Raw genomic sequence first — 26,310 nt, forward strand, 5'->3', positions numbered from 1 at the left:
GCCCAGATGTTTAACGTAAGTTTGTCCAATGAATGTGGGAAAAAGGGACAGGAGACAGGTGTGGCGGGCAGGACAGATGAGATGGCAGGCGGTGCAGACAGAGGCTGCAGTAGGAGGGGTCACAAACCCAACCAACAGACCGATGGGGTCTGAGGGCAGGGCAGCGAGACCCAAGCGGTAGCAGGTGGGACGGTGCGCTCACTGGGCCTCGCCTCCGCAGGGGGCGCTCGTCTCCGGGGCGTGGCCTAGCGCAGCCCCGCCCTCCTCGCCGGCGACCGCCAGGCGGGTGCCTCGCAGCGGCGGCGCTGACATGGCTGCGCTGGTGGAGCCGCTGGGGCTGGAGCGGGGTAAGCGCGCCAGGGGCCCCTGCCCACCCCGCCCCGGCCTGCGTCCCGGAGCCCGGTCCCCTGCCCCTCCCCCGGCAAGGCCCGGGCGGGTGGGCGGGCCCGGCGGGGGTGGGCGGGGCGGAGCGCCGAGAGTCGAGCAGTCGGTGGGTGTGGGAGGGTCCGTGGGTGAGCCGGCCAGAGAGGGGGCGCCCGCTGCACACCCCTGCCTGGGTGAGTATGGGCATCCTGGGGACGCAGGGCGCCCGATTGGCCGCAGTCTCTGCCACGGGCGACTCTGCGGGTGTCCGACTGGGACTCTGCTGTCCTTCCCGGGGTCTGCGCTCGCCCTTACTTGGTCTCTGGCCGCATCTCTCCGTCTTTCTCTGCGTCTTCACGCCTCTGACTCTTGTGTGTCTGTGTGCCCCGCCCCCGCCCCGCAGACGTGTCCCGGGCGGTGGAGCTCCTCGAGCGGCTCCAGCGCAGCGGGGAGCTGCCCCCGCAGAAGTTGCAGGCCCTCCAGCGAGTCCTGCAGAGCCGCTTCTGCTCTGCCATCCGGGAGGTGAGAGCAACGCGGCGCCGAGCACAAGCGGGCGGCCGTGGTCCTCCTCCTGGTCGCCCCGAGCCCGGGGACTACGCCTCCCAGCAGCTACCGGGGCGGCCCTCCTTGGGGTGCCCGCGCTTCAGCTCAGGGGTTCTTTGGGAGCTGTAGTTTCCGCGGCCTCCGGGTTGCGGGGGCGGGGCGGATCCTTGGGTGGGAGGGTCTGGGGGCCTGGACTCCTGAGTTGAAGGGAGGAGGGGTCTGGCGGCTCCCTGATGCTGCTGCGTCCTCGCCAGGTGTATGAGCAACTCTATGACACGCTGGACATCACCGGCAGTGCTGAGATCCGGGCCCACGCCACAGCCAAGGTAGGCGCCCCCCCACCCCATTGCCCATGGTATCCACTGAATCGCATGGTCTAGCTCAATATCTACCTAATGTCAGTCATTCATTCCTGTTTCCTCCTTCATGATTTTTGCCATATCTATGTACCACCCTTGCTATGATTTATTTATAATGTATTTTAAATAATCTCACATTTTTAGTTTGTGTCGTATAAAGACATCTTTAGCAAAAAAGACATTTTTAGCAACTACAAATGGAAACTAGTACCAAATGCCTGACTAGAAGATAACCAATGAAAACAGTGAACTAGCGTTAAACACTGTAATCTTATTAAACTACAGTTAGATGCTATTTCTTGCTGCTTGCTGGAAGCTGTTAGCTCTGTCCAGGCCTTGTTTCTCTCTGTTAAAAAGCGATATTGACAAGTGTTGAGTATTCAAGACGCATGCACACCAAATGGAGACTTTCTCTTTGACAGTCTGAAGTGTCCAAAGTGACTAAAAGGGATGTACTGTCACTACGGAGTGATCTTGTGTTGAGTTGTGTGGCAGACGCCCTGTGCTTGAGGGAAGCTCTCTGGCCTAAATCCCTCTCCCTGGCGCAGATCCTCCACCCTAGTCCGCATACACATCGTGGAGGGGCCCTCACCTCCTGAGACTTTCTCTCTCCCAGGCCACGGTGGCCGCCTTCACAGCCAGTGAGGGCCACGCCCATCCCAGGGTAGTGGAACTGCCCAAGACGGATGAGGGCCTGGGCTTCAACATCATGGGGGGCAAGGAGCAGAATTCGCCCATCTACATCTCCCGTGTCATCCCTGGAGGTGTGGCTGACCGCCACGGAGGCCTCAAGCGTGGGGACCAGCTGCTGTCAGTGAATGGTGTGGTGAGTGGGGAGCTGAGGCAGGGCTGGCTGGGGTCACAGCCTGCCCAAGGTAGCACAGTCGCTGTTTTTCACATTCAGTCAACACACACTGAGCACTGCCTCTGTGTCTGGCCCTGTGCTGGGCTTTGCTGCAGACCCTGAGAATAATTGGCCACTGCTTCTACATTCGAGGAGTCCCTCTCTGGTGAGGGAGATAGACGCTGACTGAAACAGTCCTAAACCAAGGAGATAATGAGGAAGCACAAAGCACTGTGGGAGCCCAGATGTGGCACCAGACCAGTGTAGATGAGGGGAGTTTTTGCAGATGAAGGAATATTTGAGTTGGGTTTTGAAGGATGAGTAGGAGCTGGTGGAGAAGGGTGTTACTGGTGGAGGGTGTTGTGGGTAGGGGCTGTGACTCTGCACTCCTACAAGGTGAAGAGAAAGGGCTTGGTTCTGATGAAGGACTGGGGCGTGCCGGTGATTAAAATCACTGTGCTTAGAGTAGATGGAGGCACGACTAGGTAGGTGGTTGGGGCCAGTCATGCAGGGACTAAGTGCCAGCCTGAGAAGCTGGGACTTTGTCTCAAGCCTCCTGGGGATCAATGGGAGGGCTGTGAGTAGGGGAAGGATAGGCTCAGCCTGGAGGCATAGAAAGACCCCTTTGGGACTCTGTGGGGGATAGACTGAGGGAAGAGACTGGAGGCCAGAAGGCCAAGGAGGAGGCTAGGGTGAGGTCCAGTGGGGAGAGGATAAGGTCTGAGCTGGGGCCTGGTGGTGGGGACAAAGAAGAGAGAGTCAGGGCAGGAGGGATGGGGCTGGGGATCATCGGGCTGCCAGGAGGGAGGGGATAAAGACGAGTCTGGAGGTCTAGCTCGGTGACTGAGGGCATATGGGGCTTGTCCCTGACATGGGGAACTTGGAAGGTTTGGGGGGAGGACTCTGAGCCAAGAGTGACTCTCTCGTGAGGACATGAGGCCTTGGCATCTTGGGGTTGGTACCAGGGTGGGGGTGGGGTGAGGGTGGTGGGCCCCAGGCCCAGCTGTCTGCACCGCCCCTGCAGAGCGTTGAGGGTGAGCAGCACGAGAAGGCAGTGGAGTTGCTGAAGGCTGCCCAGGGCTCGGTGAAGCTGGTGGTGCGCTATACACCTCGAGTGCTGGAGGAGATGGAGGCCCGCTTTGAGAAGATGCGCTCTGCCCGGCGGCGCCAGCAACATCAGAGCTACTCGTGAGCCCCTTGCCACCACACCCCTGGGGCCTCCACTGCCTCCGGTGTCCCCAGACTCCCAAACCAGGCCAATGATTTCTGAGGCCCTGATTGCCACCTCCAGCCCTGGCTCCTTTCCCTGGGATTCTGACCCTTGACCCAGGCTCTCACTCCAAGCCGTTCTGACTAAATACCTTGGGGACTCCTAGCTCACTCCCATCCCAAGATCGGGAACCTACTCCCTCTGGAACCCTCAGCCCACTTCCCTGGGCTCTTGGCTCTGGAACCCCAGTCCTGGTTCTCTCCCATGCCTCCCCCGGTCCCCTCCCCTGAGCTTGGCTCCCCTCTCTTCACCCTCCTTTTAGGTCCTTGGAGTCTCGAGGCTGAAACCACAGATCTGGACCCTCACCCCCTCCCCTGTACAGTATTTATTGTCACCAGCTCCTTATTTAAAGATCTTTGACCCTCATTGAGTGTCTGTGTCTGTTCTGCATCCGGGGGTTAGAATGTCTGGAGATGTGGGGGAAGGAGAGAAGCTGAGGTCACGACCAGACCCTTTTCAGAGTCTGAGAGCGGAGCTTGAGACTTTTCCCCAGGTCCGAAGGCAGAGGCTGGCCGGCTTCCTAGCGGCAAGTCCAGGTTGGAGGGTGGGACCCGGTCTGGGTCTGAGCGCTGGGTCAGAACTGAAGACAACTTCAGAGATTCTGAGGGCGGCGGCCAAGCCCCCTTCCTCTGTATCTGGTCTCACAGAGGAGGCCTGAAACGCGCAAAAGTCAGTGGGCGGCCTCTGTGTGGGCGGGGCGGAGCGAACCATTAGCCTAGCCCGCCGGGGGAGCCCTCCCGGCCGCGTAATCGTCTGAGTGGGAGGCGGCGGTGGAGGTGCCACGTGCAGTTCCCGAGGCGGGCGCAAGGGGTGCAGAATAAGGTGCGCTAGCCGACCCGGCATTCACCCCACCTTCCAACCCGAGCGCGTGTCTCCGGGAACTGCCCCCGCCTTAAAATCCATCCTTTACTCCCACCCTCCTGTCCCGTGCGGCGCGAGGGCCGGCGCGCGCCACCGCCGGAATCCGGGATCGCGACTCGCGTTCCACGCCGCGCGCCACTCGCTCCAGGTGACATCATCCCCCTACCGGGCTCCGCCTCCCGCCCCAGCCGCCGCACGCCGCTTGCCTATTGGCAGTCCCACCTTGAGCCCCGCCTCCCGCTCTCCGCCCGCGAAACCCCTCCCAGGCAGTGCGGAGGCGGGGTTTAGCCGCCGGCCGGCGCAGACACCGCCTCCCATTGGCCACGCGGCCCCGTCTGTCAGTCTTCTGTTAAAGGGGCCACGACCGCCCCGGAGCTGGTTTGCGGGGGGTGGGGGGAGGAGGGAGGAGGAATTTTTTGGCGGGGGAAGGTGGGATTTGGGGGGCGCTGGTGAGCACCCCTGGATCTGACGGCTGCGGCCTCGCGGGGGGAGGCTGAACGGTGAAAGGGGCAGGGGGCTATTTTAGGGGGTAGAGGGCTGTGAGACCATCAAGGGGAGGGGGGGGGTCCCCAGCGACCAAGCCGGAGCAAGAGACGCGGAGCCCGCGCGAGCGGCGGAGACAGGGCTCCGGAGCCACAGATCCGGGCCCCGGCCGCCGCCAGGGGCCCCGCCCGGTCCCCCCACCCCACCCCACGTCCCTCCTGCAGCCCAGCTCCGCCCGCAGCCGCCGCGGACCAGGTAGGTAAGAGCCCAGCCCGGCCCGCCTGGCAGCGCCCATCCCGGGGACCCGTCGCCGAGCTTCCTCCGCCTCCCTGAGATCCTGGATTCCCTTCTTCATCCCCTGGGACCTCAGAGCCCAGATTTCACAGCCAGACCCCAGAGACTCAGGCGTGCCCCTCCCGGCTCTGAGTCCCCAACCGAACCCTGGAATCCCAGGCGTACTGCCGCCTGCGCCTCCTCCGGGGCCCAGGAGGCTGGATTTCCCAGGTCAGCCCCAGGAAGCCCCTCTGGACCTAGATCCTCCTCCTCGGCCCAGTCCTGGGAGCTCCAGACACCGGCCGCGGCTGTGTCAGACTCCCCCAGCTAGGGCCGGCCGCCCCCCCGCGTCGCGTCCGCATAGTCCCCCATTCGCGCACCCAGTCTGCCCATCTCTGGTCCTCCGGCTTGAACAGCCGGCCGAGTCCCTCAGTCCCGGCCGGCTCGGCGGCCGCCCTGGACACAGGCCCGCTCTGGAGCTGTCCATGGTCACCGTTCTCGGCAGCCTCGCGTACCCCATCTCCTGCTGCTGCCGCCGGGGAGGCGGCGCCGGCGGCGCGGGGATCTCCCCCGCCGCGCCTTTGACCTGGGGATACCCAGGCCCTCCCCGACCTGGGCGCCCGGGCCTCAGGGTTCCGCTGGTCAGGCTCTCAGCTCCACCCTCAACAACCCAGGTTTCGGAGACCCCAGCTTCTACTTGAGGAGTCAGGGCTTCTGAATGTTCCTGCCTGGTGCACCTTAGGGATCTTGGCATCTGAGGACTCAGATCCCACCGGGCTCTGGGAGCCCTGTCAGTCCTCACTTCCTCTGGCTAAAGGCCCCAGCTGGTAGCCCTCACCCCCTCAGGATCTAGGAATCCAGTTTTCCAGCTTTTGCTCCCTTCAGAGGCAGTTCAACAGCCCCTGTGCCCCTCAGACAAAGATACCCATCCACCTGGCACCCCAGCATCTGCCCCCTTAGGGATTCAGGCGCCATGACTCTCTCCCTTTCAGGGACTCAGAATGCAATTCTTAATGCAATTCTCTGGCTTCTACCCACGCTGCCCCCTGGAGACCTAGATGCCTTGTCCCTGATCCTGCCTCCCCTCAGGGACCCAGGAGTTCAGACCCCACCCTCTATTCTGCCCACCAAAGCCATCTACCCCTGCCCTCCATCCAACAAGGACTCAGGCTCCAAACTTCCATCTCCTGGCTTTGGCCTCCACAACGATTCAGGAGTCCAGTTCCCCAACTCTGCCACCCACCACCCCAAGTATCTAGCCACTCAGCTGTTACTCTTTTGAACCCAAGTCCCTACAGCCTCACAATTTCCCATCAATTTGACATCTCTGGTGGCCTTGAAATACCCTGCTTCATCTCCAAATCATCTCAGTTTCTGGGCTCCCTGGGGTTTCCAACGTTCTCCCCTGAGACCCAGCTTCTTGAGATGTTTCCAGCACTCCATCACGATTTTTTCATATCGTGATGTCACATCCTTCGAGTACACTGTCAGACTGGTGAGCCAAACATACATCCCTTCCTCCAGATGTGTTCTATGGCCTAGGTTCATTCTGTGATCTAGAATTGTCTTCCACATTTCCACCTAAACATGAGCCCTGGCAATGCTTCGTGTTCTAGATTCTTCCTAAATCCTAGAACACTCCCAGTCAACATCTTTGTTCCTTTTTCACCCAAGGTACTGTTCTAAAGTCTAGGCTAGATGCTAAATTCAAGGCACGACTTTCCCCAGGTAAATTCAAATATCTAGCTAATGCTCCCAAGCCAAATTCTGATCTCACCCTCCTCCCCTTTGACAAGTTCCTTTTTTTTTTTTTTTTTTTTTTGCTGCACCATGCTGCTTGCTGGATCCCCGACCTGGGATTGAACCCGGGCCCTCAGCAGTGAAAGCACGGAGTCCTAATCCCTGGACCGCCAGAGAATTCCCTACATGTTCCAATTTTTAAGAAGCCAGTCCTTGCTTATTTTCTTCTAAAATTTCATTTTGGGTGTGTTCTAGGTTCTAGCCACATCCTTGGCATTGTTCTAGATTCCATTCCCTTCCCAGGGGCATTCTAAGTGCTAGAATATGTGTGTTCCATTTATGTGCTCTAGCCTTTCTCCAAACTGTGCTATCCATTCTAGAATGCACTTCCTATTTTATTTTATTATATTTTAAATTTTTATTTATTTATTTTGGCTGCACTGTGTGGCATGCAGGATCTTAGTTCCGTGATCAGGGATCGAACCCACATCCCCTGCAGTGGAAGCGCCGAGTCTTAACCACTGGACTGCCAGGGAAGTCCCTGCACTTCCCTGTTTTAGATTCCATCCAATTCTACAGTCTTAAATCTCGAGGATTCCCACTGAAGTGTTGTACATTGCATCCTCAGGTTCTATGTTCTCGGCTCATCCATTCCCACCTTCTCTGTCCATCTTTTCCCTGGTGTGACCTTGGCTTAGAACTTGTCCCCTGGTGGATTGGGGGCTTCCTCCATCTGCCACTTCAGCATTCTAAACATGCTCTAGGCTCTCTCCTCTTTTGGAGTCTTCAGCCTAGAAATGTCCTCATTTCTAGAACACACCACCCCCATCCCCACCCCCTTTGCCAGCTCAGTCCTTATGCCAGGAAATTCTCAATTGCCAGAATGCATCTTTCTGCATCTTCCCCCAGGCGATTCTAAGTTCCAGGCAAACTCCTTGCTATTTTCTAGGTTTTCCTTTGCCTCCAGGGCATGTTCTGAATTCTAGAGCATATATTCTGCCCTCTGAGTTCTAACATTATCTAGATACATGAAAAAACCAAGCATGCGATCTCTGCTTTATTCTGTAAAGATAAAATATACCTTTATACCTTCATCCCTGGTAGGTTCTGAGTTCTAGGTTATGTCTAGATTATGTCTTCTGACTTAGGTTTGTTATGTACTGCATTAGGTCTGTTCTTAGATATCATTATCCTCCCCTCTGTGTTCGGGGTTCTGGGGTGACCCAGACACTCTTTTAAGTTATTGGATTGCTCTTGGCTTGTTCAAAGTTCCAGACCTGGGTTCTAGAATATGCCTTTCTATTTGGCCCCATGTGTGGATCCTACCCCAAGCACACTGTAAATGTGGAAGTGTATGTCCTCTCTGCACTCTGTACTGTGTCTTCTTGCACGTGGCCTTCTAGATTCTACACCCAGCCTAGCTGAATTTTGTTTCCTTCTCAGGGAATTTGAAGTTCTAGAGCAGCCTCCCTAAAACATCCTTAGTTGCATCTCATGAGAAGATTCTGGGTTTTAGATACCATGTTGGGTTTTGGTCTAAGTCTGGCCTGCCCTCTTATAAACATTTTCTTGAATCTGATCTCTGAGTGTTGGGATTCAGGTGTCTAGATTCCCAGACGCACCTTTTCAAAGACCCAAGGTTACAGGCACCCATCTGCCTCCTCTCCCAGGTCCCAGGGCCCTCAGTCCCCTCCTGTACTCCCAGGAGTCCAAGGCCCCAGTCCCAGGCTTCAGACATAGTCCGAATATTGGGTGGAGCTGGAAATTATCTACTCTGAGAACCGGTTATGCGTCTGCCTGAAGGGAGAGAAAGAAAGGAGGGAAAGAGTGAAGGTCCCTCCTGCTTTCGGCTCAGCTAGATGGACCCGTCTGACCTGATGTGTGTGGAGGGAGTGGCTCAGGAGACCTCCCTTCATCTCCACCCGTGGCTCATGCACCTGGACTCCTGGGTCCTGGGGGCCTTGACTTCTGAGTTCTGAGGGGGGAGAAGTCTGAAGGCTGAGATTTCTGGGTCTACGGTTGGAGGTTGAAAGCCCAGACTCTTGTGTCCTGGGAGGAAGGGGATGTGGTCTCTGACTCCTGGGACTGGGGAGGAGAAGGCTGGAGGCTCAGACTCCTCAGTCTGGGGGAAGGGAGGGATAGGGGACCTAGATTCCTGTGACCTGAGAGAAGAGGTAGCTGGATCTTGGACTCCTGCGTAGTGGGAGATGGCTAGCATTGTCCCCACCATTTTTGTTTTTCCCGACTGGAGTGGGTCTTTAGATTCTCCTGGAGCTAGATATCTAGATATCTGGGAAGTTGAAGGAGGCAGGAATTGGGCTGAATAGCAGGTGAGGACCATCCCTGTGACATTATACAGGTGACTACGTACCAGTGACCTAATTCTGTGACCCCAGTTTTGTGGCCTCCTGAAGACATGGTCTCCCTCGCCTGGGCCTGAGTTTTCTAGCTCATGCAATAGGTTGAAGGGGATTCTCAGCAGGGCCAGAATAGATAGTGATGGGCGGGGCCTGAGTTGCTTGAAGGGGCGGGACTTGGACCAGAGGGGAGGGGCCTGCAAACTTTCCACATTCACTCAGGCAATGGGGCACCCGGCTTCGGCTTCTCTGACTAGGCTGGGCCTAGATTTGCTGCCAGTGTCTGATGGAGTCTGACCTGTTTCTCCAAATGTTCTCACCCAGGTAGCCAGGCCTGGTTTCCTGGGAGCAATGGGTTTCCGTTTATCTTGTGCCATGATCGGAATGGATGGGCCTCAGTTTCTTCTGTAAAGCGCTTGGGTTGGCCTGCCTCAGTTTTCACTATGTAGTATCCCAGTGACCGTGCCTCAAGTTTCGCTGGTGTGCTTTGACGAAGCCCCTCTCGGTTCCCTGCCCCCTCCCCGTACCCGCAGGCCAGCACCGCCGCCATGATGTGCGAGGTGATGCCCACCATCAGCGAGGATGGCCGGCGGGGTTCGGCGCTGGGCCCGGACGAGGCGGGCGGCGAACTGGAGCGCCTCATGGTCACGATGCTCACGGAGCGCGAGCGCCTGCTCGAGACGCTACGCGAGGCGCAGGACGGACTGGCTACGGCGCAGCTGCGGCTGCGCGAGCTGGGCCACGAAAAGGACTCGCTGCAGCGCCAGCTCAGCATCGCGCTGCCCCAGGTCTGGGCGGGGCCTGGGCGGGGCCTGAGGGAGGCGGGGCCTGGACTCGCGAAGGCACAGGGATGGCGGTCCGGAAGGGGCGGAACTTGGCACTTGGAAGGGGGAGTGGCTTGCCGGTGGTGGGCGGGGCCTTGGCCGCTTGAAGGGGCGGGACTTGGCAGAGAGGGGAGGGGTCTCCAAACCTCCCAGTCCTATGGAATGAGGGAGATGGGGAAAAGGATTGATCTGATTGTCCGATCCTGCCCACACCTGGACAGGAGTTTGCGGCTCTGACGAAGGAGCTGAACTTGTGTCGGGAGCAGCTACTGGAACGGGAGGAAGAAATTGCGGAGCTGAAGGCAGAGCGGAACAATACTCGGGTGAGAGGTCTTGGGGAGGGACCTAAGTGCGGTGGGCGGGGCCTTGGGTGTTGCAGCCTGACCCATTGTTTTTCCTCTATCTCGCCTTCCTTTCTTCTCCCTGCTCCTACAACTTGGCGGGTCTCCTCTGGTCCCCTCCTTCCTTCATGTCCCCTCCCCTATCTCCATAACTGTTCTCATTTCCTGTACCACTCCTTCCTTGACCTGCCCCCCACCTCTGTTATCCCTCTCTTTTCCTGACCTGTCTCTCTCCATACCACTTTGCTTGGCTCCACCTCTACCATGTGTCCGCCCCACCTGTCTGAATCCTCTTCCTTCACTCTGCCTCTCTTCCCTTGACACTTTTCCTTGGCCCGGTGCCCTATCTCTGTAGCTTCTCCTAGAACACCTGGAGTGCCTGGTGTCCAGGCACGAGAGGTCACTGCGTATGACTGTGGTAAAGCGCCAGGCCCAGTCCCCGGGAGGGGTCTCTTCCGAGGTGGAGGTACTCAAGGCTCTAAAATCCCTCTTCGAGCACCACAAGGCCCTGGATGAGAAGGTATGAGAATTGAAAGAGCCTGGTTGCAGAACAGAAACTCGTGGTTGGCTGGGGCTATGTTGAATGGCAGAAATTCTGGCCGTGATTGGTTGGGGGTGGCCCAAGTGGGAAGAATGTTGACTGTAATTGACTGAGACAAGTTATGCAGACTGGGACCTGAGTGGCTGATAATAGAAAAATATAATAGGATGGGGGATACCAGCGGGTGAGGCTGACTTGGTAGCTAGTTGGGGATGCACACATACTATAAATAGAGGAATGCTAATGTCGCCCTATCAGGTCCATCCCAAAGGTGTTCTGCATCAACTGTCCTTGATCGGGTCTGATCTCCATCTCACACTGTCTTGCCCCCACCCCCAGGTCCGGGAGCGGCTGCGAATGGCGCTGGAGCGGGTGGCAGTGCTAGAGGAAGAGTTGGAGCTGAGCAATCAGGAGGTGGGGGCGTGACCAAGAAGGAGGAGGGGCTTATGAACTACCAATGGGGTGGAACTGATTGGGTGGGTCCTAGAATCTGTTGGGAGCAGGACTAGGGCAGAAGACCAGTGGGGTAGGACTATGGAGAAAACCAGTGAGGTTCCTAAGGAGGAACTCATTGGGCAGGACTAAGGGGAGTACTGCCCTGTGACAGTGAGACTAAGGTGAGAACCAGGGCTTGGGCTAAGGGAAAGAACTGACTATGGAGGAAATGGTTGGGTGGGGAAAGTCAGGACACCTCCACAAGTAGGCTAAGGTTAAGAATAAGGGTGGACTTCCTCTCTGGTGGGGGGCTAAGGAGACATATAATGACGGCACAGGGTCTAAGGGTAGACTGTGGGATAAGGGTGGCCCCAGCAGGACCAGTGCCAGTGGGAAGTACAAACGGGGTTTCTAGGGCCTCTTTTGCCCTGATCTCCCTTTCCCATTGCCAGACTCTGAGCCTTCGAGAGCAGCTATCTAGGCGCCGGTCGGGGCTAGAGGAGCCCGGCAAGGATGGGGATGGGCAGGTAAGAGGTGGAAGTCTTTCCTTCCCCTTGCTCTTCATTGGTCCTCCTCACTGTGATCCCACTCAGCCCCCTGACTTTGTGATGGTCCTTTTAATGTTTGGTACGATTCTCACTGACCCTAGGACATCTGAACGCCTCAGACCCTTACTGGCCTTTGACCTCTGATTCAAGTCAGCTAGCTAACTTTTGTGACCTCCATGGCTCTTACTGATCTTCGATCGCCCCTCACCCCCATCAGTTTTCTCCTTGCATTCTCTATCTCTGTGTTCCCCACTCTGAGTTCTGTCCCTTCCTCCCTCACTGTCCCCATTCCAGACTCTTGCCAATGGCCTGGGTCCTGGCGGGGATTCGAACCGGCGCACGGCAGAGCTGGAGGAGGCCCTGGAGCGGCAGCGGGCGGAGGTGTGCCAGCTGCGGGAGCGCCTGGCGGTGTTGTGCCGCCAGATGAGCCAGCTGGAGGAGGAGCTGGGCACGGCCCACCGCGAGCTGGGTAAGGCCGAGGAAGCTAACGCCAAGCTCCAGCGCGACCTCAAGGAGGTGAGGCCGGAGCCCCTGCTGGGCTGCCCTCTGTCCCTTCCCTCCCCTCAACCCTTCCTGTCCCCCTTTGCCCATAGTCACAGAATGCACGAATCTGGATTCAGTCCACAAGCTGTGTGGACTCTTCTCCTCTCTGAGTCTCAGTTTCCTCACCTAATGGGATGTATGACCCTTGTCAGAGAGTTGGCACATGGCACATACTTGGTAGTCACCCAGTATCTTGTTGTAGGTATTATGTTATCATTGGGAAATTCTCTTGCACCTCTTAACTGAACTCCTTTGTCTGCATTTCACCCCATCCTGGCTGAGGTTCCTTGACCTTAACTCCCACGCTGCGGGGACTGCTGTGAAATGTAGGCATGGATTCTTGAAAGCATTGAATGAGAAAGAAGAGAGAGCACTTTAGTTTTCATCATCCGCTGGGGCTTTTACCTCGGATTTCAAGTGTGGATGGCCCCAGAGCTTATTGGGAAGTGTGGTCCCACCACACCGGCTCCCAGGCAGGAGTCCTTCCCCCATGAGACCCTGGAGCACCTTCTCTGGTTTTCTAAGCATGCGCTACCCTGGGGACTCTTGGGAGATGTTGCCTCCCAGGTGGAAGAGACCCTTGTTTCCTCTGAGACCCTAGGGCACTTGCTCTGTGATTCTAAACCTGAGCTGTGCCAGAAGTTGCTGAAAAATCTAAGGCCTGGATTTTTGAGGCAAGTGGGCTAAGAAGAGTGGAGACATTCCATCTCATGGGTCTTAGGTCATCCATATGAGGAGGGTCTAAGTCAGTACTGCCCCAGAAGTTTATGGGAGGTGCTGTACCACCATTTTAACTATCAGGTGGCAGGGGATCTAATGTTGGCTATGCCTGGGAGCTCTTGGCAGGTGTGGTTCCATCATTCTGACACCCTGAGGGCAGGGGACTTCATTTCCCAGGATACCCTGGGGTGCCTGAACTGGGGTTCTAAGCCTAGGCTACCCCCACGGCCTTCTGGGAGCTGTAGTCCACGCGGCCCTCTGTCACCTCTGCAGGCGCTGGCGCAGCGGGAGGATATGGAGGAGCGGATCACAACGCTAGAGAAGCGCTACCTGAGTGCCCAGCGAGAGGCCACGTCTCTGCACGACGCCAACGACAAGCTGGAAAACGAGCTGGCCAGCAAGGAGTCGCTGTACCGGCAGGTGGGAGGAAGGCCGAGGAGGGGCGGTGGGGGCGAGGCCGTGGCTAGTTTGACCTAGCTCCTCCCTTCCCCCTGTCTGTGTCCTCCAGAGTGAAGAGAAGAGCCGTCAGCTGGCCGAGTGGCTGGACGACGCTAAGCAGAAGCTGCAGCAGACGCTGCAGAAGGCGGAGACCTTGCCGGAGATAGAGGCCCAGCTGGCCCAGCGAGTGGCGGCGCTCAACAAGGTGAAGGGAGGTCTGGGGCGGCGCCTTGAGTCTCTGGGGCAAAGGGGCGGGGCTTGGAGGAGGCAGGGCCTGAGTCTGGAGGGGTAGGAGACCCACAGCCCGAATCCTGCTGAAAAGGGCAGGGCCTGGGGTCTAGGGAAGGGACGTGACTTGGGATGGTTGAAGCGCCTGGAGGTTTGGTGGGGGGTGGTGCTCTCTAGTTTGGACTGAGCAGATGGGAAGAACATGAACTGAGAAGGGGACAGGGCCTGTAGACTAGAGGAGAGGGCAGGGCTTGAATCACAAGTGCAGGGTCTGGAGTCCTGTCGGGGAGGAGCCTGGGGCCTGGAAGCCAGCCTTGGAGGAGGTGGGGCCTGGAGGCTGACTGCGTCCTAGTGGGACAAAGTCAGATGCCGTGGGTTCCATCCTCTAGGCTGAGGAACGTCATGGGAATTTTGAGGAGAGGCTTCGGCAGCTGGAGGCCCAGTTGGAGGAGAAGAACCAGGAGCTGCAGCGGGTGAGGAGGCTTTGAGGCTTGGGGGATGCGCCTAGATGAGGGGGCTGTGCCCGGGGGCGGGAGCTCGGAGCAGGGACAGCGCTCGGGGCTTGAGCACCTCTGCTCTGTTCTCCTCTGGGCAGGCCCGGCAGCGGGAGAAGATGAACGATGACCACAATAAGCGGCTGTCCGAGACAGTGGACAAGCTGCTGAGTGAGTCCAACGAACGGTTGCAGCTTCACCTCAAGGAGCGCATGGGGGCACTGGAGGAGAAGGTGTGCCCCAGCCTAGGACTCCAATAAGCTGGAATCTTGGGGCCCCAGACCTTTCCCCAAACAGTTATCTGAGATCTCCCCAAATCTGGGCATCCTGAATTTGAAATTAATAGACTGCTCTATTGCTGGGACCACCACACTTTCACCTAGTTTAAACACCCTAGAGCTGAATTCTGGGGCACCTACAGCCTGAATTCTTGGCTTTTGCCCAAACCTCTCACTCTGTGGACCCTCAAACTCTGAATCCGTGGAAATTTCACAGGACGCTGAATTTTGGGCTCCCAGGGACTCCCTGCCTTAGCGGCATCTTCGGCTCCACAACCCTCTCCCCATCCAGCTCACCATTCAAGCCCACCTCATTTCCCCTGGGGTTCCCTCAGGCCTGTCTCTGCGCACTGGAGGCTGCTTCCAGATTCCGCCCCCTCACTGCCCCCCTGCCCCCCACAGAACTCACTAAGCGAGGAGATCGCCAGCATGAAGAAGCTTCAGGATGAGCTGCTGCTCAACAAGGTAGGGAGGGGGCTGGGGGGGGGGCGCTTGGGGGTGAGGGCCAGGGAAATGGAGCAGGCATTGCTGGGGTTGGAATCAGCCTGGCTGGGAGGGGCTGACACTCAGTGGGGGGGAGGGGGCAGATTCTGACCTGACATCTCCAACCTCCTCCTCCCAGGAGCAGCTCTTGGCGGAGATGGAGCGCATGCAGATGGAGATTGACCAGCTGCGGGGGAGGCCACCGTCCTCCTACTCCAGGTGACAGTAATCTTCCTGTCCCACCTCTGCCCATGGAGCCCCCTTGGCCAAGCACATCCCTTCTGATACGAAGTCTCCCCCACCCCACTCCCTGTCCTCCTGAGACTTCCACTGGTCCCTTTTATTTTTGACCCCTGACTTCATGACCTCTGACCCCAGACCCTTTTTCCTGACCTTTGGCTTCAGATCCCTCTCCCAATCCTCTGACTCCAAGCCCTTCCCCATGATCACTCACCTCTGTTTCCTTTTCCTGACCCCTTGGTCTCTGACTGCCCTCTCTATGCCCACAGATCTCTCCCTGGCAGTGCCCTGGAGCTCCGTTACTCCCAGGCACCCACATTACCTTCTGGCGCCCACCTGGACCCCTATGGGGCTGGCAGTGGCCGGGCAAGCAAGAGGGGTCGCTGGTCAGGGGTCAAAGATGAGCCCTCTAAGGTCAGCAGCCACTTCTGGGGCCTGGACTGAGCAGGGCTTGGGAGGGCAGCAGTAGGAGGTGGAGCCCAACGTGCAGGGCTCTGGGAGGGGACTGAGTTGAGAAGCAAGGTCTCCTGGACCCACACTGTCTTCTCTTCTTCTTCCGTCATCCCCACTTGCCTCGATGGCTCTTCACGTGGATGTCCTGCTGCCTGGTGAGAACTTTAGAGGAACGATGGGGTGGGAAGAGGGGTGGGTTTGGGGGGATGGTATGCAGGGTGTAGAATCCTAGAATGGATGGGGCCAAGTGAAGAAAGGAAGTGGGCTGGGTCAAAGGAAACAGTGGAATCAGGGGAGAGGGCAGAGTCATGGGTGGTCAAGAAGAAGGACCCACCAAGAGAGAAAGCTAGGCTGGGGGGCTGGGTCACATGGTGAGGGCAGTCAGTGTCAGGGGACATGGGCAGGGTTATAGAGGGTGGGCAAGGTCAGGATAGGTGAGGGAAGACCCAGCACCTACCTCGGCCCTTGTCCACCTGGCATCTCTCTGTCTCCACACAGAGATAGGAGTGGGAGCGGTCTGCCCCTGCGGGGTCCATGCCACCTCCATTCCCTGGGGAGCTGGATGGCTCAGATGAGGAGGAGGCGGAGGGTATGTTTGGAGCTGAGTTGCTGTCTCCCAGTGGACAGGCTGATGTGCAGACACTGGCCATCATGCTTCAGGAGCAGCTGGAGGCCATCAACAAAGAGATCAAGTGAGCACTGGCCCAGTTCTTCCCCACCCTGCCTGAGCTTAGCCCAAGGCCCCTCTGGCTCTGGAGACTAATCTGCACACCTAAGCCCAACTCCTTTCCTCAACATCCTCAAGGAATTCTCCCAGCCCAACACTATCCAGGAATCCCTGAGGAAATACCAAGAAGTCTCCTATGTGCTATATATACATTACACACCCCCCGGCCGGTACTCACAATTTCCCAATATACCCAAGACTGCATCCCCAAATGCCAAAATTCACAATCCAATCCATCAAGAATCCTCCATTACATCATGGCTTTCATGGCTTCACGCAACAGTTACCCAGAGACTCCCAGTACCCTACGAATCTCAACACAACACAAGGTCCCCCCGTCCAAAACACCTTGAGAACCTCAACTCTAGATAACAAGAATTTCTACCTAATATAATAACAATCCTCAATTTTTTAAGAATCCCCCATCACATAAAGTCTACCCTGATTCCCCAGAAATTGCCCTATTTAACAATTCTCTAATAAAACACTTTCCATGGGCCCCAGCAAATGTATCAACATGACCATCATCTTCCATTCAAACTTGTTGTGACTTGAGACAGTGACTCTCACCAAATGTCTCTATGACCTTCCCAGATCCTAGGTTGACCTCAGAGTCCCTGATCTCACTTTGCTCTTAGGAGCTTGCTCTTGCTGTCCTCCTTGGAGCTTGACCTCTTGCCCATAGTAATCCATTTGTGCTTTTCCATAACCACTTGTTTACTATCAGTGTCATCCTGATGCAGATCCTGATCATCCTGTCATCCCTAATCTCTCCACGACCTCCTGAGCCTATCATGATCCCTTGACTCCCCTTGAACCTGTGAGGCCGTCAGGGATCCACCAAGACCCTCGAATCTCATTGTCCCTTCCTCAATTTTTTTTTTTTTTTTTTTAATTTATTTATTTATTTTTGCTATGTTGGGTCTTCGTTTCTGTGCGAGGGCCTTCTCTAGTTGTGGCAAGCGGGGGCCTTTCTTCATCGCGGTGCGCGGGCCTCTCACTATCGCAGCCTCTCTTGCTGTGGAGCACAGGCTCCAGACGCGCAGGCTCAGTAATTGTGGCTCACGGGCCCAGTTGCTCCGTGGCATGTGGGATCTTCCCAGACCAGGGCTTGAACCCGTGTCCCCTGCATTGGCAGGCAGATTCTCAACCGCTGCGCCACCAGGGAAGCCCCCCCTCAATTATTTTTGCTCCGCCAAGCCTTCCTGGCACATTGGGATCCCCCAACTCCCTCTCCTATTGTCTGCCTGAGTCCTCTCACCCCATCTCCCCCTTTTCCTCCTCAGGTTAATCCAAGAGGAGAAGGAGACAACAGAACAGAGGGCAGAAGAGCTGGAGAGCCGGGTGTCTGGCTCGGGCCTGGACTCACTGGGCCGCTACCGCAGTAGCTGCTCACTGCCCCCCTCCCTCACCACCTCTACCCTTGCCAGCCCCTCCCCTCCCAGCTCTGGCCACTCAACACCCCGTCTGGCACCCCCTAGCCCTGCCCGTGAGGGCACCGACAAAGCTGTGAGTATTCTTAAGTCTCCTCAGCTTGGTGGTGGTGGTGGGAGGTCATAAACAGGGCTCCCTAACAAAAAGCAACAATGACCAACACACCAGTGATTTTCAAAAGCAACCTTAGCTTTCCCTAAAAGTTCCAACTCAAAGGGCAAATGGGAGGCTGAGCCACTGGGTTCCTGAACCCTAACTTGTACTTTAGTCAGATCTGATCTACTTTTACCTGTTTTATGCATTAAGTTTCTGCATAGGATTTTTATTTTTATTTTTTTACTTTTATTTTTTATTTTTTTGGCCATGCCATGCGGCTTGAGGGATTTTAGTTCCCCCACCAGGGATTGAACCCTGGGCCCTGTCAGTGAGAGCACCAAGTCCTAACTACTGGATGGCCAGCGAATTCCCACTGCATAGGATTTTTAGAAAAATGTCTCTGTGACAAAATATACATTTGAGAACTACCATTAGATCTTCAGAATTGACCTTTGAGGGAGGCACAATATCTATCTGCCCTATTTTATTGCCTTAAACTCAGATTTCCTACTTTCAGAACCTGTAACTCATTAGCTTTCCTTGAGGCTGAGCAGATCCCACTCCTGACACCAGAAGCTAAGACAGTATAAATATGGGCTTATCAAGCTCCAGAGGGACTGCAGTTATTGCCTTTATATTTATGCAACTCACCCGCACTTAATCTAGGCTATCTTTAGAAGTGGTTCCCCAAATCAGGGGTATCCCAGACACGTCGTAGACATCCCAACTAATGAGCCCCCAACATGATCCCTCCGATTCAATATAGCATCTCTGCCTCTCTGTCTCCAGAATCATGCCCCCAAGGAGGAAGCTGGGGCTCCACGAATGGAGGGACCAGCAATCCCAGGAGACACCCCACCTCCCACTCCTCGTTCTGCCCGCCTTGAGAGAATGACCCAGGCCTTGGCACTGCAGGCGGGATCCCTGGAAGATGGAGGGCCCTCACGGGGAAGGTCAGTAAGAATAAGGGATGGGACAGGGAGGGACTTGCTTGGGAGGAGGCGGTGGGAGTGGACAAAGACTTGGGATGAGAGGAGGCATCCCAGATGGCATCTATCTGTCCTGCTCACCCAGTGAGGGCACCCCAGATTCCCTGCACAAAGCTCCCAAGAAGAAGAGCATCAAGTCATCCATAGGCCGTCTCTTTGGCAAGAAGGAGAAGGGGCGAATGGGACCACCAGGTCGGGACAGCTCTTCTCTGGGTGAGTCCCCTGATTCCCTCTCTCCCTTCCTTTCTTCCTTCCTTCTTCTTCTTTACATATTCATTTGACATACAATCCTGTCTTCATTCATTTGGTAATTCATTTAGAACACTGGAACCTTGGCAGAGGTAGAGGGGAGGAGAAGGGACAAGGAAAGGGCACTCTGAGGCCTGCCTGAGTGACTGGTGGGCAAATGAATTTGTTATGTTATTTACCTATTTTTTTAAATAGAGAAAGAGGGAGGAGCATCCTAAAGGCAGGGCATCTGATGGGCTGGAGCCTGCTTGTCTGGTTTGTGAAATCCAAGTTAGTTAAATTTTCAGGAATTTTATGAGCTGCTTTGACATCACATTGGTAGCTTGAAATTGGTGGGATTATTTACACCATGGAAATTGGCATATGCTACAAATCAGGAAATACCTTCTCCTTCCCCAGGGAGCCAGTTGTTAAATATTTACCAGCACACCACTGCCAGCTTACCAAGGCCAGCCCAGTGAATCCAGCCCTATTTTGGGGATTTCTCCAATTCCTTGCCTAGGAGGTGACATTGGTCCCTGTCTGGTTTTATCACTCCCTCTGTGTGGCCGCATTTACTAATCCCTCTGGGCCTCTGCTTTCCTGGCATCCTTCTCAACCCCCCAGCATCAAAGATTCTGCCTCCCCTTTGAGACTCTCCAAATTTTGGCCCCTCCCTGCCTCCAGCTGGAACACCCTCAGACGAGACATTGGCCACTGACCCTCTGGGGCTAGCCAAGCTGACAGGCCCAGGAGACAAGGACCGAAGGAACAAGAGGAAGTGAGTGTGGGTGTGTGGTGTGGAGGTGGGGAGGGTTGGTCATAAGTGAGAAGAAAATTCTGGGAGGGGGTGTCCAAGATCCTGTACTTGCTTGCCTGGGAACTTGGGAACCCTTAGAGTTTTTCTTTTCTTTTATTCCCCCTTTTCTCTTGATTAGTGTGGGTGTGTTGGGGGGAGGGAAGGTGGATTACAAAGATTCACATGTATTTTGTTTTAGCCTCCTGCCATGTTTTTTACATTCATAAAAATTGCTTTGGTGGGGGGATGCAGTTGGTGAAGGGGGCCATCCAAGAGGGCTAGGTGTCTCTGCCCCTGAGATCTCCTGCCCTGGCCCCTTCTCCCCAGGCATGAACTTCTGGAAGAGGCCTGCCGTCAGGGCCTGCCTTTTGCTGCCTGGGATGGGCCCACTGTGGTCTCCTGGCTAGAGGTACTGGGGCCCAGAAACGTCCTGACTCTTTATCCCCAGTTGGTCTGAGAACCCCACCCTTAGGGCTGGCCGGGTCCACCTAGTACCATCCTCCTAACTCAGAGGTGGCGGTGGAGAGGAGTTGGTGGGGGGGAGGCCCTGGGAGGGGTCAGGCTTCTTGTAGATCTTCCTGTTGCTCTTTTTCCTCCTCCCCTCACCCCTGTCCTTCTGGCCATGCCCACCTTGGTCCTGTTGTCTCTCTCTATCTTTTTGTGTCTTCCCATGTCTCTCTCTCTCTGTGTCTCTATTTTCCTGCCTCTCTCCCCATCTCTGTGTTTTTGTCATTCCCCGTATTTCTTCCCATGTCTCTCTATGTCTTTTGCTCCTTTCTCTCCCCATCTCTGCCTCTCATCTCTGTGTGTCTCTCCTCATCTCTGTCTCTCCCCATCTCTCTCTTTCCCCTCTGACTCTGGTATTACCCTTCTCTGACTCTCCTCCTTTGTTTTCCTGTGTCTCCCTCTGACTCTCACATCTCTTTGCCTTGCCCTCCTCTCACTGCTTTCTCATGTCTTTCTGTTTCTCTCCCATTTGCCTTTCCCCATCTCTCTGTCTCCCTCTCTCCCTTTCTTTCTGTCCCTCTCCCACTTCTCCTCCTGTATGTCTCTGTCTCTCTGTCTCATTTTTTCCCCATTTCTCCCTTCCTCCCTCTGGTCCAGCTGTGGGTAGGCATGCCTGCGTGGTATGTGGCCGCCTGCCGGGCCAATGTCAAGAGTGGTGCCATCATGGCCAACTTGTCAGACACGGAGATCCAGCGCGAGATCGGCATCAGCAACCCACTGCACCGGCTCAAGCTGCGCCTCGCTATCCAGGAGATGGTCTCACTCACCTCACCCTCTGCTCCTGCCTCCTCCCGCACTGTGAGTGTCCAGGGGCCAATCCCGGCCCCTGCTGTCTTGCTGTCTCAAGGCCCCGCCTACTGTCCTCAGAGTAGCCAATCCTGGGTCCGCTCACTCCAGCTCTGTCTGATACACCCTGCTCCCCACAGTTTCTCACCTGGATTATCTCTTGAGAGTGGGGTCTCCCTTCAGGTCCCTCTGCCTCCCCTCAGGCTGTTTTACACACTGAAGCCAGAGGGATCCCATCCCGGAGAAAAAGCCAAATTCATATGGTTCTCTACAGGGCCCTTGATGAGGGGCCCCTACCACCCCCCCTTTTCTACTCTGCTTCTTGGCCCTTGCTGCTCCCTTTCCTAGGAGCACCCCTCCCTCTTTTTCCCCCAAGGCTGGCTCCTGCTCATCCTTGAAGTCTCAGCTCAAATGTCACCACCTCCAAGAGGCCTCCCTAACTCAACGGCTAAACTAGTACCGGCCCCATCACCCCAACACATGAACACCTATTTTTTTTCCCATAGCACATACTGCTAAAATTTTATCATTTTGTTCCATACAGAAAATTATGTGTTCCCATGCCTAATTCGGCTCCTCCAGGAGCACGACCTCCTTCCCCTCCCCTGTTCAGAAGCCCTCTCTCAACCTCTGTAACACCCCTCGCCCCTCAGTCCACAGGAAACGTGTGGATGACACATGAAGAGATGGAGTCCCTTACCGCAACGACCAAGCCTGTGAGTGCCCCCTGCCGGTGGCCTTGGGGGTGGCACTAACTTTCCCTCGGGAGGAGCAGGGGGGGCGGATGAATCTGTGGCTGTCTGTCCGTCTCTTCGTCCCTCCCGCCCTCCTCCGCCTGCCCCTTAACCCACCCCTTCTCTCCCCTCTTCCCACTAACTGGTCAGGAGACCAAGGAGATCAGCTGGGAGCAGGTAGGGGGCGCGGGGCGGGCCGTGGGCGCATGAACAGGCTGTGCACGCTGCATGGACGCCCCTCCTTCTCCGAGCCCCGCCCCTCCCCTCGCCGGAGCATTCCATCCTCACCGCGGGAGGGGGGCGCTGCGCGGAGCTCTGCTCTTGTCTGTGGCTTGGTGGGGGGTCGGCGTAGAAGCCCGGCTATTCCACCGTTAGTGGTGCACGGGTCATTCCATTATGCTGGGTTGCGGGGGCTCCACGGGCTGTTTCATTGCTCTAACTAGAAGGAGGTGCTGAGCAGCTCTTTTCCCTAGAAAAGAGGGAAGTGGAATTGTTCCACTGTACTGGGTGAAAAGGGAAAGTATTTGGGGCGAGGGGGCGGCAGGTCAGGGTGAGAAGTTGGGGAGAAGGAGCTACATTTTGTTCTCAAGAGGGGAGAGGGATGACCTCACCTGAGACAGAGGAGCTGTGTTGGGTCTTTGTTTCCCAGCAGGGGGGAAGGTATGGATTATTTCCTTATGCTAAGAGGAGTGAAGGATTTGGGGTTGATCCAGAATATTGTCCTGGGCCAGATATAGCTAGACTAGTATTTTGGGGACCGTGCAAGAGTGGTGGATAGATCCATTATCCTTTGTTGGGGAGAGAACTACATTGGAAGAATCCGTTGTGCTGACTTGGGGGAGTAGTGATGTTGGACTGATCCATTGTTCTGAGTTGGGACAACTTTAGACTAGAGCTTCTTAAACTTTAATGTACAGTTCAGATAACCTGAGAATCTTGTGAGAATAAAATTTTGATTCAGTAGGCTAGGGTCTGAGATTCTGCAACTCCAGCAAGTTCACAAGTGATGATAATGCTGTGGGTCCAAGGACCACACTTTGAGTAGACAAGGGTCTATGCTGTCATAATGAAAGAAAGGGAGACAATTTTGGATTGTCCATTGTCCTGAGCAGAGATTGGCCATTGTCCTGCTATGGGATGGAGAAAGAACAACCTCGGATCTGGGGGAGGGGGGTTGGACTATACCCTTTCATACATATATGGGAAGGGGTCAGAGGGCCTGACTCCTCCCCCACCTGCCCATGGCCCCAGATCCTGGCATATGGCGACATGAACCATGAATGGGTGGGGAACGACTGGCTGCCCAGCCTGGGGCTGCCCCAGTACCGCAGCTACTTCATGGAGTCGCTGGTGGATGCCCGAATGTTAGATCATCTTAACAAGAAGGAGCTCCGGGGCCAACTCAAGATGGTGGACAGCTTCCACAGGTGGGGGTTGCCTGGCCCATGGTGACAGTTCAAGGGGGGGAAGCCCCACTTCTAGAGAGTCTTTGGCAAATAGGACCAGTGATGGGGAATTCCTTGGACTATCTTTGGTCCTCTAGCCCTGATTGTCAGGCAGTCCAGACTCCTGTGCCCCTTCCACCCATAAGAAGGCCCACTAGGAAAAGCCCAAGTCCTGAGACAGCTTAGCTAGTTGACCCCATACCCCTTAGAGGTTGGCTAATAGGAACTGCTTTTTGAAAATATTGCAATTCCTGGGAAGGTCAGCAATCAGTAGAACAGATCCAATGGAGCAATTCCCCAACCTCTGCCAGAAGACCACAGACAACGGGGAGAGCCCAATAGGAGTAGCAGTCATTGGGGTATGAGGGCTCATCTGTAACTCCACTATCTCTGCTACTCAGGGTGAGTCTGCATTACGGGATCATGTGCCTGAAACGGCTCAACTATGACCGGAAGGACTTGGAGCGGAGGCGGGAAGAGAGTCAGACCCAGATCCGAGGTGAGTAGAAAAGTGTAAACGTCCAGCTGGGAGCCACGTTGGAGGGGTTTGGAGCAGTGCTGGAGGAGGCATAAATAGGGGAGGGGAGGGAGGCCAGGGAAGAGGGGATGGAGCCAGCATAGGGGCGTGGCCAGGAAGAGGAAGTGGGAGTGGAGATATGGGATAAATTGGAAGGGCCTGGCCCCAGGAGGGGAGCAGCTGAGGGTCCCTTCTGTCCCCAGACGTGATGGTGTGGTCCAATGAGCGGGTCATGGGTTGGGTGTCCGGGCTGGGCCTGAAGGAATTCGCCACGAACCTCACGGAGAGCGGGGTGCACGGGGCGCTGCTCGCCCTGGACGAGACCTTCGACTACTCTGACCTGGCCTTGCTCCTGCAGATTCCCACACAGAATGCACAGGTGAGCTGCCGCTAGGCCCTGGGCATACTGGGCATCCCCACCTCACAGACTGCATGCTGCTAACCCCTCTCCCACCTCTCCTACCCAGGCCCGGCAGCTCTTGGAGAAGGAATTCAGCAACCTCATCTCCTTGGGCACAGACAGGCGGCTGGATGAGGTGGGCGCAGCAGCAGCATAGGAGACTCCACTCCCAGCGGCACCGCTAGGCTGGGAGCTGAAGGGGTGGGGCTTGACTTTGCCAGCGAGTCGTGGTTGGAGGAGGTGCCAGAAAAGGGGCGGGGTTAAAGGAGGGAAGGACCCGGAGAGGGGTGGGGTCAAATGAAGGGGCGGAGTCGGAACGCGGCCCTAGTCCCTCACCGGCTGCCGGGCCCCTATACCTAGGACAGTGCCAAGTCCTTCAGCCGCTCCCCATCCTGGCGGAAGATGTTCCGAGAGAAGGACCTCCGAGGCGTAACTCCTGACTCAGCTGAGATGTTGCCCCCCAACTTTCGTTCGGCCGCAGCAGGGGCCCTGGGCTCGCCGGGGCTTCCTCTCCGCAAGCTGCAGCCGGAAGGTGGGCGGATCCCAAACTCGACAGCCTCTCCTCCCTTCCCTTTCCTCGGGGGTAGGAACCTCCCTCTTCAGGTTCTGAAATGGCCTAGTCCTTTCTCCCCCAACCATGACAAATGGACCGCTCCTATAAGACAACCTCCTCAACCCCACCACACCCCCTTTCCAGGGTGGGAAATGAGCTCTTCCAGTGTCATCTGGGATACTTTGAAGGAATCCAAGGCTATGGGAAAGGGTGGGACACCGGCTTGGAGCTAGGCGGTCGTTGTCATGTCGGGAGGGGAAATCCAAGGGAGGACGCTTGGGGTTGAGGATCGGAGAAATACTGGGGGAGGAAGTGGGCGTGTGTGTGTGTGTGTGTATGTGTGTGTGCGTGCGCGCTTTCCAGGCTGAACCGCTGCTCACTCTCCCTCCAGGCCAGACTTCTGGGAGTTCCCGGGCAGACGGCGTTTCTGTCCGGACCTATTCCTGCTAGTGTACGCCTCCAGGTGAGGACTGTACTGGGCGCTCTTGGGGTTCTGGGCGGCACAATGGATCTTCACAGCTGCACGCACTGCCTGGCGTCAATGCAGGTGACCTCACTCGGACGGAAGAACCTTTCAGAGGCTGGGCTGTTTCCCCTCCTGCCCAGAGTATGGTCTCGCCGGGGAGAGCTTGCTGGGGAGCTCACGCCGCGGACTGGACCATCTGTACAGACAAACGGGGAATGCTGGTCCCTGCCTCACAAATGGACTGGGCCTGGACCAAACCACATGCACTGGACTGAGAGGGGGGAAGAAGGCGGCAGGAAGAAATCCCGCCCCAAACTTCCGCCTCCCTTTCCTCTACTTTGTAATTTATTGATCAGTTTCCGGTGGGAGATGGGTGCCCTTTCCCCGCGGGAAGGGGGCGGGGCTTCCCTCCTGGGCCGCATGCGGGGAGAGGCTGCCCCCTCCCCTTTCTTCGCAGTCGCGGGGCCCAAGTCGTCCTTCTTCGTCCGAAAGGAGGGGAGGGGGGACTCGCTGCTAAAAGCCTCGCCCTTTGTGCCACTCAGCCCTGCCCCGCGGCGTCCGGTCGCCGGTGCCTGGGGTCAGCCGCGGGCGGGGTTTCCTCTCTCTCCCCATTGTCTCGTGTCCCCGAGGCCCCTCCGCCCCCCGTGCTGTGGCCGTGTCCGTGCCCCGGGGTGGGTAGGGGGTGCAGAACTGCGCTCCCCGTCCCGCTCCAGCTCCGGGGTTTGCATGGGAGAATCCTCTTTCCACGATGCCGCTGGGCGACGTGGCGTGGGGAGAGGAAAGACGGTGGGGGAGCCCTCGCCCCCGACTCTTGGTCGGCCTCCCTGCCCTAGGCGTCACTCAGTGATCACGGGTAAAGAGAACTGTTTCAAAAAGCTCCCGTGTTGACTGATTTATTTATCAGGACCTAGCAACCACCCACCTCGAGGAATCCAGGCCCCTTCTCCCTCAGACCCCACCCGCGTTCCCC

At 56.5% G+C, this 26,310-nt stretch overlaps 3 protein-coding genes and 2 long non-coding RNA genes across 8 annotated transcripts; 2 read left to right on the top strand and 3 right to left on the bottom strand.

Moving 5' to 3' along the window:
- The first annotated feature begins 259 nt into the window (after positions 1 to 259).
- On the top strand, positions 260 to 3,745 carry LIN7B (lin-7 homolog B, crumbs cell polarity complex component). The gene is made up of 6 exons (XM_057534459.1): positions 260 to 347; positions 767 to 885; positions 1,161 to 1,232; positions 1,882 to 2,091; positions 3,134 to 3,297; positions 3,642 to 3,745. Exons 1-6 carry the CDS (start codon positions 311 to 313, stop codon positions 3,661 to 3,663), a joined length of 624 nt encoding a protein of 207 aa, XP_057390442.1. The 5' UTR covers positions 260 to 310; the 3' UTR covers positions 3,664 to 3,745.
- A 90-nt stretch (positions 3,746 to 3,835) lies between these two features.
- C19H19orf73 (chromosome 19 C19orf73 homolog) lies at positions 3,836 to 9,470 on the bottom strand. The gene is given in 4 exon segments (XM_057533731.1): positions 3,836 to 4,189; positions 4,191 to 4,299; positions 5,377 to 5,582; positions 9,414 to 9,470. Coding segments are annotated over 4 exon segments (726 nt in total).
- Positions 4,823 to 26,188, top strand: PPFIA3 (PTPRF interacting protein alpha 3). 4 transcript variants are annotated; one of them, XM_057534742.1, is made up of 30 exons: positions 4,823 to 4,978; positions 9,627 to 9,881; positions 10,139 to 10,240; positions 10,614 to 10,778; positions 11,139 to 11,213; positions 11,687 to 11,761; positions 12,077 to 12,298; positions 13,319 to 13,465; positions 13,554 to 13,688; positions 14,101 to 14,184; positions 14,307 to 14,438; positions 14,886 to 14,948; positions 15,106 to 15,185; positions 15,476 to 15,620; positions 16,164 to 16,351; positions 17,673 to 17,895; positions 18,706 to 18,869; positions 18,991 to 19,118; positions 19,821 to 19,914; positions 20,260 to 20,341; positions 21,037 to 21,237; positions 21,879 to 21,941; positions 22,110 to 22,136; positions 23,211 to 23,386; positions 23,806 to 23,903; positions 24,125 to 24,300; positions 24,389 to 24,457; positions 24,682 to 24,853; positions 25,266 to 25,337; positions 25,422 to 26,188. In XM_057534742.1, the coding sequence occupies exons 2-29, from the start codon at positions 9,642 to 9,644 to the stop codon at positions 25,322 to 25,324; spliced, it is 3,585 nt and encodes a 1,194-aa protein (XP_057390725.1). In that variant the 5' UTR covers positions 4,823 to 4,978; positions 9,627 to 9,641; the 3' UTR covers positions 25,325 to 25,337; positions 25,422 to 26,188. The 4 variants fall into 4 exon arrangements, with proteins under 4 accessions (XP_057390725.1, XP_057390724.1, XP_057390726.1 ...); XM_057534741.1 differs by having other exon boundaries at positions 25,266 to 26,188; XM_057534743.1 differs by lacking the exons at positions 25,266 to 25,337; positions 25,422 to 26,188 and having other exon boundaries at positions 24,280 to 24,300; positions 24,682 to 24,819.
- LOC130705762 (uncharacterized) lies at positions 15,568 to 22,426 on the bottom strand. Its single transcript, XR_009006158.1, has 3 exons — positions 22,248 to 22,426; positions 16,117 to 16,325; positions 15,568 to 15,821 (listed from the first exon to the last, which is right to left on the bottom strand). It is a non-coding gene; the product is annotated as an uncharacterized LOC130705762 (long non-coding RNA).
- Positions 23,905 to 24,810, bottom strand: LOC130705763 (uncharacterized). The gene is made up of 2 exons (XR_009006159.1): positions 24,678 to 24,810; positions 23,905 to 24,273 (listed from the first exon to the last, which is right to left on the bottom strand). It is a non-coding gene; the product is annotated as an uncharacterized LOC130705763 (long non-coding RNA).
- Positions 26,189 to 26,310: the final 122 nt, after the last annotated feature.

Source organism: Balaenoptera acutorostrata, chromosome 19 (assembly GCF_949987535.1).
Source record: "Balaenoptera acutorostrata chromosome 19, mBalAcu1.1, whole genome shotgun sequence".
In the NCBI taxonomy this organism is placed as follows: Eukaryota; Metazoa; Chordata; class Mammalia; order Artiodactyla; family Balaenopteridae; genus Balaenoptera; species Balaenoptera acutorostrata.

What these genes read in the sequence shown, in the direction of transcription:
- PPFIA3 (XM_057534741.1), top strand. Translation starts at nt 9,642, where the DNA reads ATGATGTGCGAGGTGATGCCCACCATCAGCGAGGATGGCCGGCGGGGT. An exon ending in TCCAGCGCGACCTCAAGGAG is followed by an intron (nt 12,299 to 13,318) that starts GTGAGGCCGGAG and finishes TCACCTCTGCAG; the next exon opens with GCGCTGGCGCAGCGGGAGGA. An exon ending in CTGTGGTCTCCTGGCTAGAG is followed by an intron (nt 20,342 to 21,036) that starts GTACTGGGGCCC and finishes CCTCTGGTCCAG; the next exon opens with CTGTGGGTAGGCATGCCTGC.
- LIN7B (XM_057534459.1), top strand. Translation starts at nt 311, where the DNA reads ATGGCTGCGCTGGTGGAGCCGCTGGGGCTGGAGCGGG. An exon ending in GGGCCCACGCCACAGCCAAG is followed by an intron (nt 1,233 to 1,881) that starts GTAGGCGCCCCC and finishes TCTCTCTCCCAG; the next exon opens with GCCACGGTGGCCGCCTTCAC. An exon ending in TGCTGTCAGTGAATGGTGTG is followed by an intron (nt 2,092 to 3,133) that starts GTGAGTGGGGAG and finishes CCGCCCCTGCAG; the next exon opens with AGCGTTGAGGGTGAGCAGCA.